This window comes from Vidua chalybeata, chromosome 11, assembly GCF_026979565.1.
Source record: "Vidua chalybeata isolate OUT-0048 chromosome 11, bVidCha1 merged haplotype, whole genome shotgun sequence".
NCBI classification, from domain to species: Eukaryota; Metazoa; Chordata; class Aves; order Passeriformes; family Viduidae; genus Vidua; species Vidua chalybeata.
Genome location: NC_071540.1, coordinates 13,542,497 through 13,563,670, shown reverse-complemented (window position 1 = coordinate 13,563,670; position 21,174 = coordinate 13,542,497). Strand labels below are relative to the sequence as shown.

Here is a 21,174-nt window from a genome sequence, read left to right as displayed (position 1 = left end):
CAATACATTAGAACTTAGACTGCAAAAATGCCTCTGAAAGGATGACTGTTCTTCCAGGAGCCAGCAATGAGCTCATGAAGGAGCCTCAATGCACAGGATCATTGTGGAAGAATCAGTCTTGGGCAAGTCACACCCTGTAGATACATACACACATCCCAGATGTCCTCCTGAGGCACCATAAAGTAAAAATACAGGGTAGGGTCATGAAACCTCAACAAATTAATAACTCAAGTGTTGCCTGATTGCCCTATTAGCTCATCTGTTTTTCCAGGAACTTAAGTTACATTTTAACATTTTTCATTAACTTAAAAGATTAAGAAGTTGTAAAAATTCATTTTAAAAACTCTGCCTTCGTGACAAATCAATATCAAAAAGATAAAATTTGGTCAAACTTTTACTTTGACATTTCAATTGTACACAAAACACTGGGAAAACAATCACATGCCCTACACAAGTTTCTCACCCACTCCAGGAGGGTGGAAGCACAGAGAGAGAACCAAAATCAGAATCAGCATAACTGCACCACCTTCCACACCTCTTATGGTTTTGGAGCTGTGAAAAGTTAAAAAAGGAGGTGATGGTAAACTAGGGTGTTACAGATGGAGTAAATTGTAAACATAAGGTTTAGTAGGTAAAAGTGAATGAATGGGGAACCTGTCCTTGCAAAGAGTGCTGCAGGTCTCTCCCAGACAGAACTGGAAGTTAAAGAATGAGGACACAAGATGAGAATACATCTCTGCATTTGTAATCTCACTCTTTGGAGAGTCTCAAAATGAGATGCTCTCCAAATGAACCTTCCCCCTAACAGAAAGAAGGTTAAACTTGCAGCTTAAAACTCCTGATTTTAGCAGTAGGCAGTATTTTCCAGCAATTGTACTGCAGGGAGAGGCAAAGAAAACATTTGGACAAGAGACAATCTCTCTGTGCTCTAGTTTTTTTATCATCTCCCTTCAATTTTTGCCTGGGAAAATGAGACTTAGCCCACAGTTCTTATTTGCGAATGGCTTCCATAATCCACATCCACCCAAAATTTGAAGCAGAGATGCCAACACTTAATCCAGCAGAAGAAAGATCCAGCTTCGACTTCTAAAATTCTCAGTTTCTTCTTTATTCAGGTAATTTTTGCTGGCACATTTAAATATCAGGCAGATACATTTTAATTACTGGAGTTTTCTCTTTTTCAAAAAGACTTAAACAGAAACATGTTGTGCCCTTCATCTGATCCAGCCCTGCACAACAGAGAATTACAGCTGCCAACCAAGTCAGGCAGTGCTAAAGGTTAATTTATAAACACAGTTGGAAATTACTGGTTGTGCAGCATGACCAGGCTTCATCCCTGGAATATATCTTCCAATAATAAAACAAAATACAGCTTCTCAAGCATCCAAAAATCAAGACTGTCACTGAGGCATGCACTTGTCTGTCTGTGTTCAGGGCTAACCAAGCAATTATGGATCTTGATATGGTGTACGCTGACAGAATAGAAATGAGAAAAACCAAAAGAAACCTAATACCAACCTCAGCAATGAATTTTATCTTTTTTTTTGAGAGTCTTGGGATTTGAAGAGTCAGCTTGACAGCCCAAAAACTGGCTAATAGTTTGCTCACTGTTAAACACAGTGCTGAGAGGAAATCTGTTCTAAAACCAGCCAAGTGTCTCAAACTGCCTCTAAATATCACACCCCCACAGCATTTTCCAAACGAGTCTAAGAATTTAGCAGCTGTGAAAGTAATACAAAGGTGTCAACAGCTGAAATTAAGAGTTTAAATTCAGTACTGCTCACATCTTTCCCAGAAGGAACACATCACATTGCTCCCAGTAACTCACGGGAACCACCCCCCAATTATAAAACAGGAAAGACGTCTGCTATCCTCTCCTGATACAGAAGTACAGTTTATAAAGTTCTTAAAAATGTTCCACTCTGAAGTCTCCATTAAGACCAATGTGGTTACACTGGGTTAAAGAAGTCACCTTGTGTTCTTCCTCCAAAGGCCAGTACAGAAACCCAAATGTCTCTTGATTAATAGCCTTTGCAAGCACCAAACTATGCAAAATACCTCAGGTTCACAAGGGATAGGAGGTGCAAATGCCATAGCTAGAGAGTGAATAAACAAAGTAATACTTACATGATTGCAGTCTGAAGAGATTTCATTATCTGGCTGAAAGGAGAAAGAAAAGGAGTGTCAGTTTACTACCAATGTCATGCATTTAACAGAGAAGAGTCTAAACTTTTGAAACTAAAATACTGTCAACTCTTTTCCACTGTAATAAACAACTTGACACAATTGACAGGAAATTTTAGAATCTGAAACACAAGAGTGATGATACCTAATTACCAAAAAATGAACAGGTACCTTAGACACTATGGTGTTTTAACAGAACAAAAGCACAAGAGTAGCAGCACTTATGTAGACACTGCAAAAACATAATGAATGCACTGGCATCTGCCACAATTGTCCAAACTAAGAAGGCAAAAAAGCACCTGTGGGAAAACAAAGAAATAGGAGCAGAATTTTAAAGAAAAATTAGTTTGATGCATACAACTGAAGGAGAATGGTAGGACTCGCTCCCCTCCCCCAGAATGAAATGTTCATATTCCCCATTTGAGAAGTAACATCTTTTCTTTCAGTTGTACATAAAAGGGTTGGTTCAAAGCAGCCCCAAGCTTCATACTTTCAACTGTGAGAAACTGGTGACATCCAATATTCATACATCATTTCAAAATATTCACTATAGTCTCCCGGGGAGTTCCTTTGGAAAGAACTCTGAGTGCAAACCATCCCATTCTCCTTTCAGCCTGAGTAGCTCTCACAATGAAGAGTTCCTTGAAAAAAGTTAATCATACAAACTCCTATCTCTTCTCCACAGCAGAACAGCACAAAGGCAGGACAAAATCACCTGGCCGTCACACCTACAGGAAAGTCAACCCTGACTCAAAGTTTTTGCTTCTACTGATACTTAAGATGCCAGACACGCTTTAAGAGCCCAAGACACAAAACCTCTCTACGGTTAAACACATCACTGACACTACGATGTTAGACCTCAGGGATCTGACACAAGAGAACCAGCATTTCAGCAGTTTTGGAAGCAAGCAGAGCTTTCCAGTGCAACATTTGCTACTGCAAGATCTGCTACACCAACACTTGTACCATTGGTGCTTTGTGGAACATGAACACAAGTTTATGAGGAAAAAAGCAAGCCTGAAAAACGCTTCCAAGCTCTTAATTACAGCCATTATTAACTAAAGCACTTTTATTTTTTTTAGCAGTAAGTGGCAGAAATCACCTCTCCACTTTGAACATAAAAAATAGTACCTGAAGGATTACAGTAATTAATTGCAGTTTGGTCAGACTGACATGATCTAAAACTGTATCTCCCAAAGTAATTATAAATTTGAAAATTTGGATATCAATTTTTTAAAAAGACTAGCAGATGTCTGCTAGTTATCCTCAGACTGCAGAACTGATTCTTTCAACTGAAAACTAAAATGCCATACAAATTGCTTTATTTTGCAGCAGCCTCTAAGACCAACACTATTGTGACTTAAGAAGTGTACTTTCTTTAATTTTCTGCACTCATCCCACATCCTTCAGCAAGAGATGAAGGTTTTAGACTACTTTCAAAAGCTAGGAGGCAGAATGCCCCCCACTGAAACTGTTGTCTCAGTCTTTTAGTCAAGGATAGTTTCTTTATAAAAATATATAGTCTAACGCTGGAATTCTGCTATAGAGGACAGGACTACCTAACACATTTGCAGGCAGGAGAATTTGTAAGGGTCAGAGAGCACTCCCACAAAACTCTTCAGGGTCACTTCAATTATTTTTGCACCCTCCAACCTGGTAACCTTTGCTTCAGATCCACCAAAGATTAAAGCTCAGGGTTTTTTCTGGAAAGATGAGCTCAAAAAGATAAGATACCAGTTCTCACTGACTTGAGAAGTTTAAACAAGCTTTTCTTGAAATAGACAACAATAAAATGTTACACATTGAAATACCAGACTTTCCTGGGCTCTGTAGCAAAACTCAGCTCTGTGAAACAAAATCTAGCCTTATTCTTCTGAGAAGAGTAATAGAACTTAACTGGGACCTTAACTAAGCTTTAGTACTGCATTCATTCACAGCTCAGTACTTAAATATGCAAAGTGTATTATCTAGCCAATAATCCTTTCAGTGTGGAACAAGATGACCCCCTGCTAGCTAAGAGCTGTGATCCTTCTTACCAGTGGAAGTGTTGGAGAGGTGGGTCCATGCAATGTTGTATTTTTCCTATTTCAGTGAAGCAACACGAGAAAAACAATCCTTTCAGTTTCTGTCTGATAAACTGAAGGGCTGAGTTCGAAGAAGGGGAAGAAGAATATCCCCAGTGCAACACACACACATTCTGCCTGTGGCCCTCTGTCCACTACATGCACCCAAGAAACCTTCCAAACAAGCAGTTTCAGAACTATATGCAGCTAGAGTCACGAAAAAAAGTAAGTTTCAAATTACCACTAAGGGAAGTTGAAGAGCAAGAAAAGCTGCACTGTCACCATGTGTCAGTCCCACATGGTGAGCTTGTGGAACACAGATGCTCAGAAGACCCTCAGGGCAAGGGAAAGGAAGAGAGCAGCCTAGACCAGCACCACATGCTAGTCAAGGCGTTTTAGGAGAGAAAGCTGATGGCAAGGACATTCCACTGATTAGCAAGAGATAAGGACTCCTTGTACATCTCCAAACTGAAGGATTAAAAACAGCCTTTACAGAAAATGTGTGTGCCTCTGGGCTCACAGAAGCTTTTGCTGTTTAGCAGCTTCAGTGGGAATATATTGCCTCCCTTTACAGTTCTCTAAGAAGTTCTCCAAACTCCGTCACACACTAACACTCACATTCCAGAGTACGAACACCACTTCCTACCTCCCTGGGAAAGTAGAGTTTAGAATAAATACCACATATAAGAAATCCTGAACAGAAAAGGCATTGTCTTCCATACAGCCACAAACAACAGCCACAAGTCACATTGCATTAGTGTTATGAACTCCACAGAAAAATTCAAAGGTTTCTGTGAAGTCCTGTCACCACCAAACTGAAGTCATCAACACCGTTGTGTTTAAAAGTGACTTTTCCAATCCACCAGATCTCGACTCACTGAAGAAAACCATGACAGTCATCCATTCCTCTCGAAATCTCTCTGCTTTGGAAGCAGTATAAAACTGGGTCAAAACTATACAGCAAGGTGAGCAGCCCACCACCATTACGCAGGCCCAAAGGGCCACCAGGTGTTGGTGCTTTAGCAGCAGAAATGGACCATCATCATGCTGGGAGCCAAAGGAACAGGAAATGGTGACTGAACCAGCATCATGCATCACCATCCAGTGCACAGCACACCGCCTGGGGTGCAGTTACAGCCACTCCCTCAGTGACAGTCAGAGCCCTTTCCAGCTGAGTATACAAAATACACTTGATTTGGTCTTACTGCATCACATCCTAAGGAAAAATAATTCGCACCATGGGATTTTGAGAAGCAAACTAAGTATCCTGATCAGCTGATGTGGAGGAGAATGGTGAGGCTGGTTGCCCAAAGAACCTGAGGATGACCTGTCCCTGGAAGTGCTCAAGCCCAGGTTGGATGATGCTTGGAGCAACCTGGTCTAGTAGAAGGTGTCCCTTCCCATGACAGGAGATTGGAATGAGATGATCTTTAAGGTCCCTTCCAACCCAAACTGTTCTACAGTTCTGTGAAAGTCAAGGTCTTGGGAAAACTGCAGGAATTATTTTAGATCTCAAGCATTAAGATTCCTTTGCTTCCTTGCAAAAGTCATGCAAATGAAAGAGTGTGAAGTCAACTGCCCAATTCCCAGAATTTAATCCCTCCTAAGAGCAGCAGATGGGATAACAGCAGATATTTCCACTATTCTTATGAGGATGATGGCAGACATTTCCAATATTCTTTTAAGGCAAGAATACCAGTGAACTTGTTGAAAAGCAAGAACCAGACATATGTCAAATATTAACTATGGATAATCTTCAGACATTGAAGACAACAGACTTCAGACCTGCTCAGGCAAAAGCCATCGAGAACCAGCATGGATCAAAACAGCAAAATAAAAAAGCAATTGGCTTATGGATGGGAAGAACCCAGTAGATGTTCTCTTCCTAAATTCAGGAAGATTGCAAATACCTCAAACAAGTCAATTAGATAAAGATGTTAATGAAAGCAGCTACATTCCTATGAAAGAGAGGGTAGACAGAAGTCCAGCCAGACTGCTGGTGGTCCCCAGTTCACTGCACTGTCACACAGTCTATACTACAGAGGATGGTGCACACAGACACACAGTACAGGCAGCTCATGTTTTGGTTTTTCACTTTGATCTAAACAAACACATTTATCACCAGGATCTCTAGAGAAATGGTAGAGTAGGCCTGCTGACCTAGAAGCATCTAAGGAGGAGGCCAGGGAGCTGATAAAGGGACAATTGGCTTCTTAGCTGTGTCCTTCCCACAGATAACAGCCATCTCTTCGCACCAAACACAGCCAGCCAGGACAGCAAACTCACAATAAAGTGATTCAGTCTTCAGGTATCAAGCTAGGTAGATTTGCTGGACACCTGGAAACAGCACAGGCCAGATGCAAGGCAGGGATCAAGGAGACATCTGGTGGAGCCACCTTCCTGCAAACCTGATCCCTTTCCAATGCAACCACTAGAAAATATTCTGCAGAAGAATTTCTGGAAACATGAGGAGATAGAGTAGTCTAGGCAAGAATCAACACAAAGAAAAGAAAAGGAAAAAAGAAAAACCACACATCACACAACCACCCATGCTTTTCCTAGTGAAACATCCTGGAGTTCTGAGCCAAGAAGCATATGGCTACAGTAAACCATTTTTCACACATCCTGCAATCCTGAAAAAGTCATGTGTGACAGGAAAGTTAAAACCAATGATAATTTAGGTTCAAAACAGATGAGAAGATCTTGTAACTTAATTACACATTTAGTGAGCAATGAAAGTTAAACTTGTTAAGCCAAGCTTGAAATACTCTCTAATGCCAGTGAACTCTTAGTACTAAAAACAAACCCTGGGTTGTCATGTCAGCAAAAGCATTTTATATTTACCATCCATGCTTTGAAAAGAGCCACTTTAAAGCATGGTAACTGTGGCTATACCATGCACCAAAGTTGTAAGCTCCTAGCTTCCATATACTTGGCTTGTTTCATATAAATAATTTTTCCCAGTTACAAACAGAGCTAAAGTCTGCAACAAATCATTTACCCAAATAATTATGTCCACATTGGTTAGGTGTTCCTAGTTTATGCAAATGTATTAGCCCAAGTTATACACAAACACCAAAACCACCTCCAAAACATACGTAGAACTTTGTGCATAAAAATCCAACTATCAGGACCAGCAGCAATTTCTTTAGTCATCTGTGTGTGCACAGACACACAGCACAAGTGGCAAATCACTCCAGACATCATATTCTGCTACTTTTTAAACTGTTTTAACTGAGTTCTACATTGCACAAACTTTTCCACCTTTGCTGACATTTTATATCCTCTAGGGGTATGACACTATTAAGGTATGTATGCTTATTCAGAAAAGATAGCACAAAGCAACATCAAAAAACTCCAGCACAACTTGTGTGTCCTTCTGGCTCAGCAGCCATGTAAAAAGAAGACAAAGATGAAGCAGGCCTTGTCCCCTGATACTTTGAGGATCCATTGTTCAGTATCTGCTTCAAACACCAAGAAAGCTCAGCAAGTCCTACTCTTTCTGTTGTAGCTTTGATAGGAAGTCAAAAGTGGTTTAGCTTGTTTCACATTTGATATTAAGGTCCTCAGCAGGCTGTGTACCTTTCCTGCACAGCAGAGACCCCTCCATGGCCGAATACCATGGAGGAAGGAAAAGCACAGAAAATGTTCAAGCTTTAATTCTAGTGCATCAGAAGAGACCACAGACCAAGGTGCAATTTTAAGGAAACATAGATTCCATTTGCCTGACCAGGTAAGTATCTTTGCTGGCTCTTACCAGCGAATCACTTTCTCTGAGCTGGCTCCTCCTACACCTGCAAAGCTGTAGGGTGGGTGCTCAGAGGCTGCACAGCTGCTCCGTGCTGCAAGTGCCACAGCCTTCTCACACGAGCTATTCTTGTGCCTGCTGCTTCTGCCTCCCTGCACAGGGGACTCCAAAGCCCCTAAGCCCTCTCGGCCTTTCTCCTTTCAACACAGATCCACACATCAGAGCATATTCCAACAGTCAGCACCATCAAAGTAAATTTGCCCCAGATGTTGGTTCTTCTTCTCTTAGTCCCCTCTCTTTCTCCTCTCAAAGGCTTTCCAGGCAGTCCCAATGAGTTGTGGAACAAGACAGACCTTGAAATTACGGGTTTACCACCTAAGTTTGGCAGCACTGCTACCAGATATAATGTTTCCCACTCCTCCACAACAGAGCTTTGCTGCGAAGCATAGCACTGACACTGAGCTGCAGATCCTGCCAGGAGGTTTCAGGATTTGCTCCTGGAAAGCTCTCTCACAGTGCCAGCAAAAAACTCCAGAGACCAAAAGGCATGCAAGGATGCTGGTAGAGTCACAAGAGAGGATAAAAGGAGAAGGGAAGGAGAGCTGTTATCCCACCAACCAAGATGACAGGGAAACTGCTGTCTTCCTCTTCCTTGTAGTTGACTCGAGCTCATCACACTATCCAAGACTCAGCAAATCAACAGAAAACTGTCATTTTAGAGTTTTCTGCCAGGTTAGTACAAATGGGATTATGGAAGAGTCCTCCCAGCACCACTGAGTTTACTGGGAACGCACAGTGGAATCTCCACCTGCAGCATCAACCAGGTCCACAGGCTATGCTGAGACAACTTTACTTTCAAACTACCTTTTTGGATGGCATTCTGCCTTAACCCCAACCAGAAACATCCCAGATAAACTTTAGAGTATTCTAGTAAAGAGGCAAAATCAATAGCATGAGCATTGGCAGTACTGCACAGCATCCGCTGGTGATGCAGAGGACAAACGAGCCAAGAAAGAAATGGAGGTTTCAAAAAATAATTCCAGTGCAACAGCTATGAAGAGCTCTTATCAAATGCATTCATTATATTTTTAAGTCAAATTCTATGACTTATTCTCAATACAGAGATTCCACACCTTTTGACAGTATATAGCCTATAGTACCCCAAGTTGAGCTTAAAGCTTCCAAAAAGCCACTAAGAGTTCACAAGCAATATTCAGTTTAACACAAAATAGAAGGCTGTTGTACATGGAGTGGTAAAGCCCCATCTCCTAAGATGAAAATGGTGTTCTAACCATGCTTTGTTCTTCAGAGAATCATGTTTTGGCTGCACATGGCCTGGAACCAGAGAAATCCTTTGTAAATTAGCTTTGTACAGGAGCTAAGAAAACAGTGCACACCAAAAGCTCCATGTACCAAAGCAGAGAAGTGCAGGTTTCAGAGCAAACACTGCTTACTCATCACCTCACTCCCACAACCCAGTGGAGGGAGTGCTGTGCTGCAGAGCAAAGCCAAGAAGCGCTGCCATCCCCCCTTGCCGGCAGCTCCATTACACCATCATTGCTGGAGAGCACCTCTAACCAGTACCAGGCTCCCCTGCCAAGGGCTATTGCTTCATTCAGCAGAGTGAACAATGCTCTAAACACTCTACCAGCCAATATTCATATTTGTCTTTGTTATTCAACACGCGGGCTCATGACTCCAATTTTCCACGCTGAAAGCCATACAGTGCTCCCAAGGGTCCCTCCCCAGGAGCATTTTCCTCCCCCTCTTCCAGCAAGGCACATGTGTCACATCAATCAGGTGCCCATCCTCACCAAGGCGCAATAAGCATCTCCTGCCCGTGCTCAGAGGCATGAGCAGCACTGCTTTAATCCTAACGATTTACATTCATGCATTCCACCTCCAAACTAAATTAAGACGAGCATCCAAACAGGTGGGAAGCAGACTTTGCTATTTTTAACTCCTGCCAGCTATTCTGTTTAGAGGCAATAAAAATCAAATACCTCAGAGAAGACACTTCAGCCTTAACCACAAACCACAAGAAGAACAATTTTATTTTGAAGTCTTCCCTTCTTCCTTCAGGACAATGGTGAGAGGAACAATTATATTTAACATCACTACTTCCAAAACATGATGGATATTACATTACACATGGATGAACAGGCCTGTAGAGCTTCTTACACAATACCCAGCACTAGTCATTGGCTGTCACAAGAACAGGATTATTTTAATCTTCTGCATGGTGTATGCCACCCAGAATTCCCATGCAGTATTCAATATCAGTTTTGTCATCTGCTAATGCCAACAAGAGGGACAGGATTTACAAGGGACCCCACATACCAGCTTTCCAGTGCTATTACACTGCAAGAGATTTCCTGAAAGTACAAAGTCTCCTGGACCCTGCCTGTGAGATGAAATGCAATGGGGAAGTCTCCCTCAAAAGCAGGAGCACCCTGAGTACAGCCAGTGCAGACACTCCTAACAGCTGGATTTGAAATATTACACTGGAATTTTCTTCAGAAGTTCTGCAGGAGCCCAGCACATCACTCACTTCTTCGCTGCAGTGAGAAGCAAGTGAAGAACAAGGGTCTCGAGTAGGGAAACTCCCTGCTGTTAAAATAAACTGTTTCAGTTCTTCTCTCACTTAAGCGCTAACTACAATCACTGACTTTATCATCCCCTGTATGTGTCAATTTGATCACATTCAAACACAAAAAAAAATCTGACAAATGCTCAATGACCAGGGCCAGCCACCACCCTTCCTCAGCTGAACCCATCCTTTCTTTATTATAACATTCACAAGCTCACTGGAAAAGCTGTCGGTATTGCACAGCTGCCGAGAGAATCCAAGGGCAACTTGAGGCTCCCCAAGGCTATGGTGACAGCAATGAAAACACTGATAGGACACGTCTCAATGTAAGTTCATTATGACAAACATAACATTGGAGCTGAGAAGAGCCATGTCAAGTCAAAAAACACACAAGCTCTTGACTTGACACCACTAATAATGGCCAGAAGCCAGGATTTTAAAATACTTTAAGAGACCACCTCATGCCAGAAAAAAGCCTGACTTGCTACGTTATTCATTCTCCAATTCTTCCAAAGCAATTTCTCAGTCAAAAACTTTCTGGTTATTCAAAAGAAAGCAGTCCATTAAACTAGAGAGGCCAAGATAAATTCACTTAAGGAACAACACTGCACTTGTACACAGTGGGAATAAGCAAATAAGCACAAAGGGCTAACAAATATTAAGGTCCACAGCAAAGCCCACAACAGCAGCTTGCGAGCAACATCACTCTGCAACAGAGAATTAGGACATTGCCTTGGCAGTCCAGTTCTCCAACCTTGGATGAGCTTCCCCCATGAGATCTGTTTTGCTGGATTCTCACCATCGCCCACTGAACTCAGCAGGAAAGATCTGAAGGCTATTTTTAAGGAGTCCTAGAAAGAGCACAATGCCCCGCTTCCACTTGAAGTTTCTCCCATACAGGAAAGGCTGCCCATGAGATGCACATCCAAAATAAACCCTGCTCCCTATGCTACCCTGCACTTCAGAAGGCAATACTGACTGAGCTGCATTTCCCATATAATAGCTGAAATCAACCTACCATCAATTTTACAATCTACCATCCTTTATAAATAAAATTAGAAAGCACTCCTGAAACTCTCTTTAAGGCAGTCAGGCAGAGTGTCCATCCTGTTGTACCCACAATTTAACAGCTCTAGTTACATTTCTGCCACTGGCCTCAGTAAAATGAATTTTAGATACATGTATTCTGGATCAGGCAAAAAAACACTGGTGAGGACAAGCCAACTGAAGCCTTAGTCATAGAGAGGTACCTAGCACCTGCCTCTGACCAAGAAACAGGAGAAATTCAAGGAAGCACAAGCAACCCGAATTTGAGTCCTTTCTCCTTGCACTGGAGAACCAAAACAACCACCAAGTCCATCTGAAGGATGGTACCATCAATCCACTAGACTGGGCAAGGTGTACCAAACTGAAAATTCATGAAGATACTGGAGGACTGCTCTGAGACAAGGGACTCACAGAGGGTACTTCTGCTCTTGAAGCCATAAATACACCACTTGGGAACCTGCTAACACACTTCCAGGGCAACCCTTCTCCTGCTCCGTGAGCTCATTCCCAGCTTCTGACAAATGAGCCCTTTCCACAGGTACAGACAAAATAGATTCTCAATTATAACTGCATTCACAACAATGCCTTGAAGATGAGGCTCTGAACAGCCTGAATTTGAGGAAATGAGAAAAGAGAGCAATTTTTTCTAATAATTAAGAAATTTTAAAAAAAATTTCTTTGTTCTCAAGTCTCAAAGGTCACAATGACCAGGAAAGCTAGACTGATGTATTAAGCATTTTTCCATGTAAAACAACTGATCTGATCCAGTATTTGAATACTTTTAATTCTACTTTAACAATACTCATCTTCAGCATTTTAATTAAGTTTCCCACTTCTATCCAAAAGCAGCTTAACACACGGAGAAGTAATTCAGTAGATAATAGCTTGTCATTTTAAAACATTATTAAAAAAAGATAGAAACATTAACATGCAAGCATTTAAATAATTACAGATCATATCAATTTAGTCAGGAAACATACCAAGCTTAGCAATAAAAGCTAAGATTAGCTGCAAAATAGTATCACCAAACTAGAAAGCTCTAGAAAGATTACTGGAGTGTTCAAGTAAGACTGAAATTATTCAAATTTAAGCTTCTTGCTTATTTAAATCAATCTGCCTGGGAGCCACACAAATTGTTGTGGTAAATTGATTTCCCTAGTGTCTGGTTCTCCTTTTGCAAGAGCTATGACAAGACCAGAAAGACAAGATGAAACCAGCTGATTCACAACATCATTAGGCATTCTGCATTCAGACAGATTATACATCACAACATTAGACCAAGTTATAAATGTCTTGGCGAGTGAAGGCAGCCAGGCTCAGTGACTCACAGCAGGCCTGCCAGGTGCAGTGCTCAGTCACAGACTTCAGCACCAGCACCAAACCAGAAATGCCATTTTTCTTCTCGGAGACTCCAGCAGTGCCACAAGGCTAATGCACTTTATTTAACTTTACTACCCCATTTCTGCTATACTTCAGCAACACACGCCTAGATTTTATCTAAAACAATTTTCAGCAAACCTGCTGTGCTAATGCCTTTACTGATGTGAAAAATATAGTAGTGCTTCATTACTTCTTGGCCAAAAGGTAGAACATGCCACTCAAAAAGAGTCTTATTGAAACTTAAGTAAATGCTTACAGCATTTACCTAAAGAATTGTGCTGGTATAAAGCAGCTTTGAAGAAGCAAAACTGAAACTTCAGTTTTGAAGATGGATAGAGAAGCAAGATTAAAAAAAAAAACAAAACAAAAAACAAAAAACAAAAAAAAAACCAAAAAAAAACCAAAAAAAAAAACAAAAACACAACACCCTCAAGTGGGATCACACAGCAGTTTCCAAGATTCAACCACTGCTCCAAGATAACCTTTCCTTCACCATAAAAGCAATTTGAGCTTTTCTTCAGGATGAAGTTTTTGTGCACACCTAATGAAAGCCATTGCTGTGTGTTCATTTCCCACAGGGGAGACACATTTCATATGAAAAGAGTTATCCAGAAACATTTACTATACACATCTGCACCAATAAGGAAATGAGTCATCAACCCACTGGCAGGCCTGATTCCTAGCACACGGTGCACTTCAGCTATTTAGGAATCTGTGTATGGAATACAGGGGAAAGGCAGATGCAACCCACGAGTCATTTCAAGAGACTACTTTTGAAATGCCAACTAAATGTATTTTTTCCCACCTTTGCTTGGGTATAATTTCCTCAAAAGCACAGGACCAGCATGGTGCTGTACACAGCTGCAGAACTTTTCACCTGGATAAATAATAATATTTTCTTTATATAACTAGAAGAAAAGCAAACCCTAAATAAAATTGCTTTGATTTTGTTCAACAGAAAAATGAACATGAATAAGTCTTTACCGCCAGTGCTACAGCACGGTTTCCATGTGATTAGTAACAAACTACCAAATAAAAATGCTGCTTGCCTTTAGAATATGCAAACAAAAGCCCTGTTACAAGACCAAACCAAGTACCTCTCTTCAGTTCACTACATGGAATAAAGGATAAAAATAAAGAAAATTGTACATAAATCTTCTTATTTAAAGCTTTGCAGTTCCTCACAAAGTTAGATACATGTTTAAGTTGTTAACCTTGTTCCCAGAAGAAGCCCAGAGCACCGAGCTGCAGCACACTTCTCCATAGGTACTGGTCTACTCTGCCATAGAAGCTTGGCTTTAAATGTATTTTGTGGTTTTGAGAGCTCCTTTCCAAAAAGCACTAGGGCTTTTCAGCTGGAATTGCTCAGCTCAATAGTTAGATAGAGCCATAAAACCAAGTACTTTGCTTGAAAATTCTGAACTGTAATGGTAATTCAAGGCATTTAAAATGATACCATGGTAAGCAGCCAGGTCAGTATCAGTTCCCCTCAAGCCAAAGAAATTATAGCTGACTAGCTTTGCACAGATGAGCAACTTCAAAAAAAAAAAAAAAAAAAAAAAAAAAAAAGCCACATTTGATGCTGGATTTTAGAAGTGAGCTTGAAGAGCTTTCTGGAAAGCAACGTTAGCAGAAAAATGTCTTACTGGGATACAGGAGAGCCAGACACCTGCCTGCAAATCCTCCCAATTACTGTTTCCATAACTCCTACTTAAAAAGCTATGAATAAAGACAAGCTGCAATTAAAAAGACTGAGCACACCTACAGCTTTTCTGCTAATAACGACAGAAAGAAAATAATGGGGGAGAGAGGCAGAGGGGAGAACAGCAATAAGCTCATCACTGCCACAGCTCTGTACCAACACAAGGCACAACGCTCCGCACAGGACCACCACCAACATCACTGCTGAACAATTCTCACCTGTCAAAACAAAGGAATTAAATCAACAATTCAACTGTTCTAGAAACAGCTGGTTATTCTTTCTCACCATTATTCCTGACAAACAATAAATCAATTATATTGCTCAGGAATAAAGACCTAAAATCTGGGGCAGGCTGGAAGGGCTGCAGATGAGTACTCAGGCTGTCTTCTTGCTATAACAGAATTTTCTATTCTGTATAAAAAGGGAACTTCAAAGTTTAACTATTCAGTCAGCAACAATTAACACTTAATAGCACTCAAAGCACTTCATTTTAGTCTCTGGTCAATGGTCTTGGTTTCAATAGTCACATGCTATTAAACTACTTGAAGATACACACCCAAGCAAGGTACACAACTTCTGAGGCCTGGTGGTAGCTGAAGAAATAAACACAGCTGCAAATCTCTCATCTCTAAAGGCACAGAAATGCCCAACAGGCAATACAGAGTTCTCAGGATTAGTTCCAGTATGCTGGTGGTAAAGCTGAGACAATCCTCACTGAAGAACCTTGTAATGCAGGAAAATTATTTTGTCCTAACCAATAAGCAGAATAAAGATGCTTCCCGAACAGATAATGCTTGAGAATGGGACTTCAAGAATTTGATCTGTTATCCAAGTGGCACACGTAGCTGATGTGGTTTGCATATCCACAAAAAGGCAGTGGCATACTTCTGGGGACATTCAGGGGAAGAGGTGACAGCAGTACCCTCAAGTAAGCAGTTTTCCACCCCATGTGAGCCTTCAAATCCCTTGCATGCAGATTCCTATCTGCACGATAAGAAAAACTTGTTGGGATAGCACAGCTTTCAGAGCAAGGTGAGATCTGAATGCTGTAAGCAAAGGCCAACATTGCGACCAAAACCACCTGCTCTGGTCTCCTGAGACATCTCTAAATAGCCTTGAGGAGCTCTTGTTCAGGGTGAGAATCAAATCTGATGCCTGAAAAACCTTGTCAATCTTCATGAAAAAGCAAAACAAAACTTTAAAATGTACCCATCGGATTATCAATTAATCTCTGCATTTTAGGATTATCACACTATACAGAGTAGAGGATGGACATACAATTCTTCCAAGGCAGTTTTTAAGGAGAGATAAACCCCTAAACACCAGAGGTACAACATTTATCAAACAGGTCTCCTTCAGGAAGAAGTCAGATATTTCCAAATGTCATCAAGAAGTAGGAGCATGCCTTATAAATCTGTATGAAGAAAGAATACCTGTCACAACAAGAACAGCTACTACCTCTTAGGAGACACTTATGATTTTACTTTTTTGTTTTTAGTGAAAATTAAGTCTTAGCAAAATATATACTAAAAGTGAGCATTCCACACTCCAATGGAATCACTTGGGTAAGAATCCCATTGCGACACAACAAGAGTTTGAGGCATCTAAAAAAATCAAGAGCAGATGGAGAAGGAATTGAAGAGCAACATCTTCTCCAGCACCTATTCAGCATTCAGAGACAACCCTTAGGGGTTTTCCAATCTACCGATAATTAGAAAGTTATCACACAAAATCTTCTACAAACTCCCTTTGAACTCAGATGGCACAATAAGGAAGAGAGATGACTCACATAGTGAGAGCAAGATCATAGAATCATAGAATAGTCTGGGCTTGTAAAGGTCATTTAAAGATTTTTCTTTTCCTTTGTATGCATTTTTATCAGCTACATTTTTAAATATGTAGCTCATGGTGAGTGCCAGGCTTGGCATCAACACATGTGGTTCAGTGCTCTTTGCCCAGACTACAGCACATAGCAATACATTACCTCCATCCTCTTTGCCCTCCAAAACAAGAAGCAAGGACAGAAAAGCCTTAGAGCAAATTAAGAACTGCCATGATCAGACAATTTTCATTTAATCACAATCCAGGCATTCAAAAGTAACATTTTCAGGCTTCCTGAAGCCTGCAAAATTGAATTTAGGAGATTCGGGTTCACATTTCTGACAATCACATAGCATCTACCAGATTACCTGAGGCAACCAGATTAACAAGGATATTTTTATAATGGATAATCTAGAAAATTACCAAACCAGCCTAAACACTGAGGTCAAGAAGAGAATATGGTGAAATAACTTTCATTAATCTTTTTATGCACGAGAAATTATTTTTTTCCCCAGACAAACCTCAAAACAAATTCAAAATAAAACACTCAAGAGTATTAGACAACTCAGGTGATACAACTGCTAAGCAGAGCACTTGACAAGCCCATCATCTTCACACCTCTCAAGCTGCTGAGGCACTGACATCCCACCCAAATGTCACCCACATTTGGCAAGCAGCAAAAGAAGGTTCACAATCCACAGAGATGCAATACTATTAAATGTCCATCTAACCCTGCCCAGTGATACAGAGCTTTCCACTGCACCTGTGCTACAAAGCAAAAGGTCTCTGGTGCTTTACACATACTTAAGTGAAGTCTGTCAGAACTCAGGAAACAAATTAATAGTTGGTGAATTATAACATGCAGCAGTTGGTGAGGGAGGATCAAAAAAAAATCCTCAAACCACTCTCCTTGCCTCTCCTTACAAACTTCTGTAAGGAGTTTTCTGCTGGTTTCCTGCTTTCCACTGAGATGAATTCACACACAACAGCCTCCAGGGTCAGTGCTGCTGGGGGAAAGGATGACACAGGGCAAGTGCAGTATTAACTTGGATCAGCCTGAGCCACCATCGACCCGCTCCCTCAGAAACAATCCCCAGGCCCAGCTCAACCTGAAAGCAGACTAGAATTTAGCAAGAAAAATCTCTTTATTACCCATCTCAAATGCTGGGAGCAGCTCTGACTCTAAGAAACCAAAGATCACAAACCTGAGAGGAAGTTACACTTACAGGCTGACAGAACAGCTTGTCTGACTCTAAACAGAGTAAATTTTATAAATTAAAAACAAGGCCCAGTGTGCCAAAGTGACTGCCAATTCTTCAGGCAAACTGGATGAGAAATGAGAATGAATTGTGGATTAATGTGTTTCAGGACTTATTTTGAAGTCTTCACTGTACTGCACATACCTTTCTGTGCTAAATGTACTGTGTGGCCAAAAAGCTGGTTTGTTCCTCATCGGTTACATTTGTCATTACATTTTAGGGCACAAGATTTGCAAACCCAACATTTTGCAGGCAACCACCAAGTTGTCAGAAACATGCAACAACCACAAAGGAGCCCCTACACCAAATCCAACTTAAACCACTGCCAGAAAGGCTGTTCTGCTCTGACTAAGCTCCCAGGCTTGTTACCACAAGCCTGGATATTGTAGTTTCCCACAGATTCACACATTTGCAAGTAATTTAAGATATCTGAGGATTCAGCTCATTGCAACTTGCAAACTGCTTCTCTGAGTACAAGCAATGCCACCCTGTTGCAGAAACTATGGTCCTACTTCCTCAAGTAACCAATTGCTACTGCACAAGAAGACAACTGCTGACAGAAAATCAAGCTGCTCCACTTGTTCTTGCAACACAAAATTGGGAAGATAAAGAATAATTGAAACAGATCTTTTTCTCTCATGCTTTCCAGTGGTCTCTCTTTCACTGATCCCAGGCCTCCCATTCCTAGTGAAGTGCTGAACAAGGATAACCTGATGAACATGCAACCAACAGTAGGCAAATGAGAGCTCTGCAACTCCATAAATAAAAATCTCTTCTGGAAACCAAGATTAATTGTGGCTTGCTTTTAGGAAAGGGGGAGGTAGATGCAAGACGCTTTGCCTGGTCTAAGGGGAAATACTAGCTGTTATTTTTAACTCAGCAAGTTATCACAAGTACTCAGTTCAGAACTGCAGGATGAGATTCAGCATGGAATTATCACACATCTGGAATAGGAAATTTCCCTACAAAACCAATTGCACAGACCTGGCATTAAGTTTGCTGACTTTCTGGAGTAAGACACCCTCTAAAACACCCAAGTAGTTTCCCACACATTTCTGGAAGCCTGCCTCCTTCAATGACTGTGCAGCAGGAAACCTTGTCAGGACAAGCAAGATCCTACTAATGCAGGTGGGGCTCACCACTGGAAGCCAGTTCTTACTGCCCTTTGAGATAAGCAAATCAGAGTTAATCCATCAATGATTCGAACTGAAGACTTGATCCCTCTTCCTCATATTCTATTTACAGTTTCAGTGGAAGCAGGATTAGCAGAGTGAGGCTTTGCACTGTAAAGACAGGAGAGCCAGAAAAGGTGCATGGTGTTCAGGCTTTACAGCAGCACCACAGTGCAAAGCACTGACAGGCAGTTTGCTGAAATGCTTTAACTCTTCTCAGGCAGATTTATAGCATATCCTGAAAAAAAGCACAATCTAGAACACCCCTGAATTAAAAAGTAATTCATGCTGATTTTTTCAGAAGTCTTTCTTTTTACTTAGGCTCATTAACAGCCTCCATGCTAATGTGAGCTACATTTTTTTTACGAAAGTAATTTTACAAAGTTACTACTTTGCCCCACCTTGTTAATACAAAATTTCAACAGATTCACTTCCAGACACCTTTATTGGTGCAGTTTAGTGATATTTGGGATGGGGCAGATTAGGACTGACTATACACACTCCCATTGTTTCTGCCAGAGCCAGCTCCCAGGAGACAGGATAACAACCTACTTTAGGAGAATTCAGAGAGCTGAGTCTGCAACCAAAACAATTGGTTATTAACTCTTTGAACTGACTTGCACGACTAAAAGTGATTTTTCCTCCACTTAAAAATAGACCAAATTTTGTTGACAGTTTCATGTTTCAACATAATTCTCTTACAAAGCTTAAGTTTTAGCTGCATTTTATGAAGAAAAAGGGTTTTAGGCACTTCTTTGCTTCATTTTTTTCACTTGAAATTTGCCCAGTTTGCACAAAAGGTTTCTCTCAACTATCAGCACTAGAAACAAGCTGCAATGCAAAAATCAAGTGGAGTTTTATTGCACCTTATACACCTTGTGCCAAAATGTGCTCCTAAATCAGCTGTTACGATCCTTGGTAGTAGGTTATGTTGGCACAAAAATGCTGAAGAGGAAAAATAAGATGTTTTGCAGGCATGAAAATAAGCAGATGCTTCAAGGACAAAGGTACAATCCCACTTTTGACCAGACCTTTACTAAATTAATCATCTCTACCTGTTAGGTCAAAGTCACTTTCTAAATATAAAATCATACAGATGTATTTAATGAAAACCCAAATTTTAAGTGATGACAAGCACTAATAAATATGCTAATTTCTTCATTTAGTTGGCACTTGTAACACTAGTACAAAGAACTAAGTTATTTCATTAAATACTGCAGTTCCTCTGGGAAAATAACTGAAGTAGCTCATCTTGACTGTTTTCACGACAGACAGTTTTGGTGAACCAAGGCTGTAAGTACACTCAAACGACTCCCTATTGAGGCAATAAGCATCAACATCACAAAATTAAAACCTGTTCTTTTTAAAGTGAGACAAAGGAGCCGTCTGACAGCAGGTTGCAGTAGCTTTCTCCAGAAGGAACCGCTCTGCAGGCAGCGGCAAACACAAGGCAGACAGACAGTGCTGGAGCTTTAACAGATGCTGGGGATTTCCCAGCCAAAGGCATATTAGCACTTTGTATTTGCAATCCTGATTTCCAGCACCAAGCAGTTAATTTGCATGTTAATTAGAAACAGGTCACCAGAAAATTGCACCAGACAACCTTTCTGCATTGACTAGAAAGGACAACGACACATTTCCATAAAGTCTATATCCTTCTTTTAAGGACATTTTCCCATCCAGAAGTTCACAGTATATCAGGGTGCTCCTTTCATTAACTGAGCATGCATTTCAATACATGCCTATCTCAGATCTGGAAAAATTAAAACTGGTTTAATATCAGACATCTTATGAGATGTGCAAAACAAATACGCAAGTCTGTGCAATGCTAGACAAAATAATGGTAAATTAGTCTAACCAGAAAGCCTCCTTTTACCACAGCACAAAACTAAATAGAGTAAGCCTGAAAGAAAAGCATTGTTAGAGTACACCAGAGAGAAAGCTTAGCAACTGGTTAGGTCTGTGCAGCTCTCAAGTCTGTATGTTCATCCAGTTCTGCTCTGCGGTCACATTCCCTGGCAGTGGCAGGATTAAGAAGACAGGAGGCAGCAAGGAAAGAAGGTGTTATGGACATTTTAACTTCCTGGAAACACACTCTACAGCATCCTCTCTCTTTGAATCTTCTTTTATATGCTAATACTTAAGAGTATTATGTTTAAATCAAATGCCCCTTCGGCTTAGTTGTAGAGGTGTTATGTTGCCAAGCCT

At 40.8% G+C, this 21,174-nt stretch overlaps 1 protein-coding gene across 1 annotated transcript in view; it reads right to left on the bottom strand.

The window, feature by feature from the left end:
- Positions 1–21,174, bottom strand: part of GLG1 (golgi glycoprotein 1) — an 83,082-nt gene that overhangs the window by 42,719 nt on the left and 19,189 nt on the right. Inside the window, exon 2 of the mRNA XM_053953079.1 lies at positions 2,128–2,160. Coding sequence (XP_053809054.1) covers positions 2,128–2,160 — 33 coding nt within the window. The remainder of the gene's footprint in view (positions 1–2,127; positions 2,161–21,174) is intronic.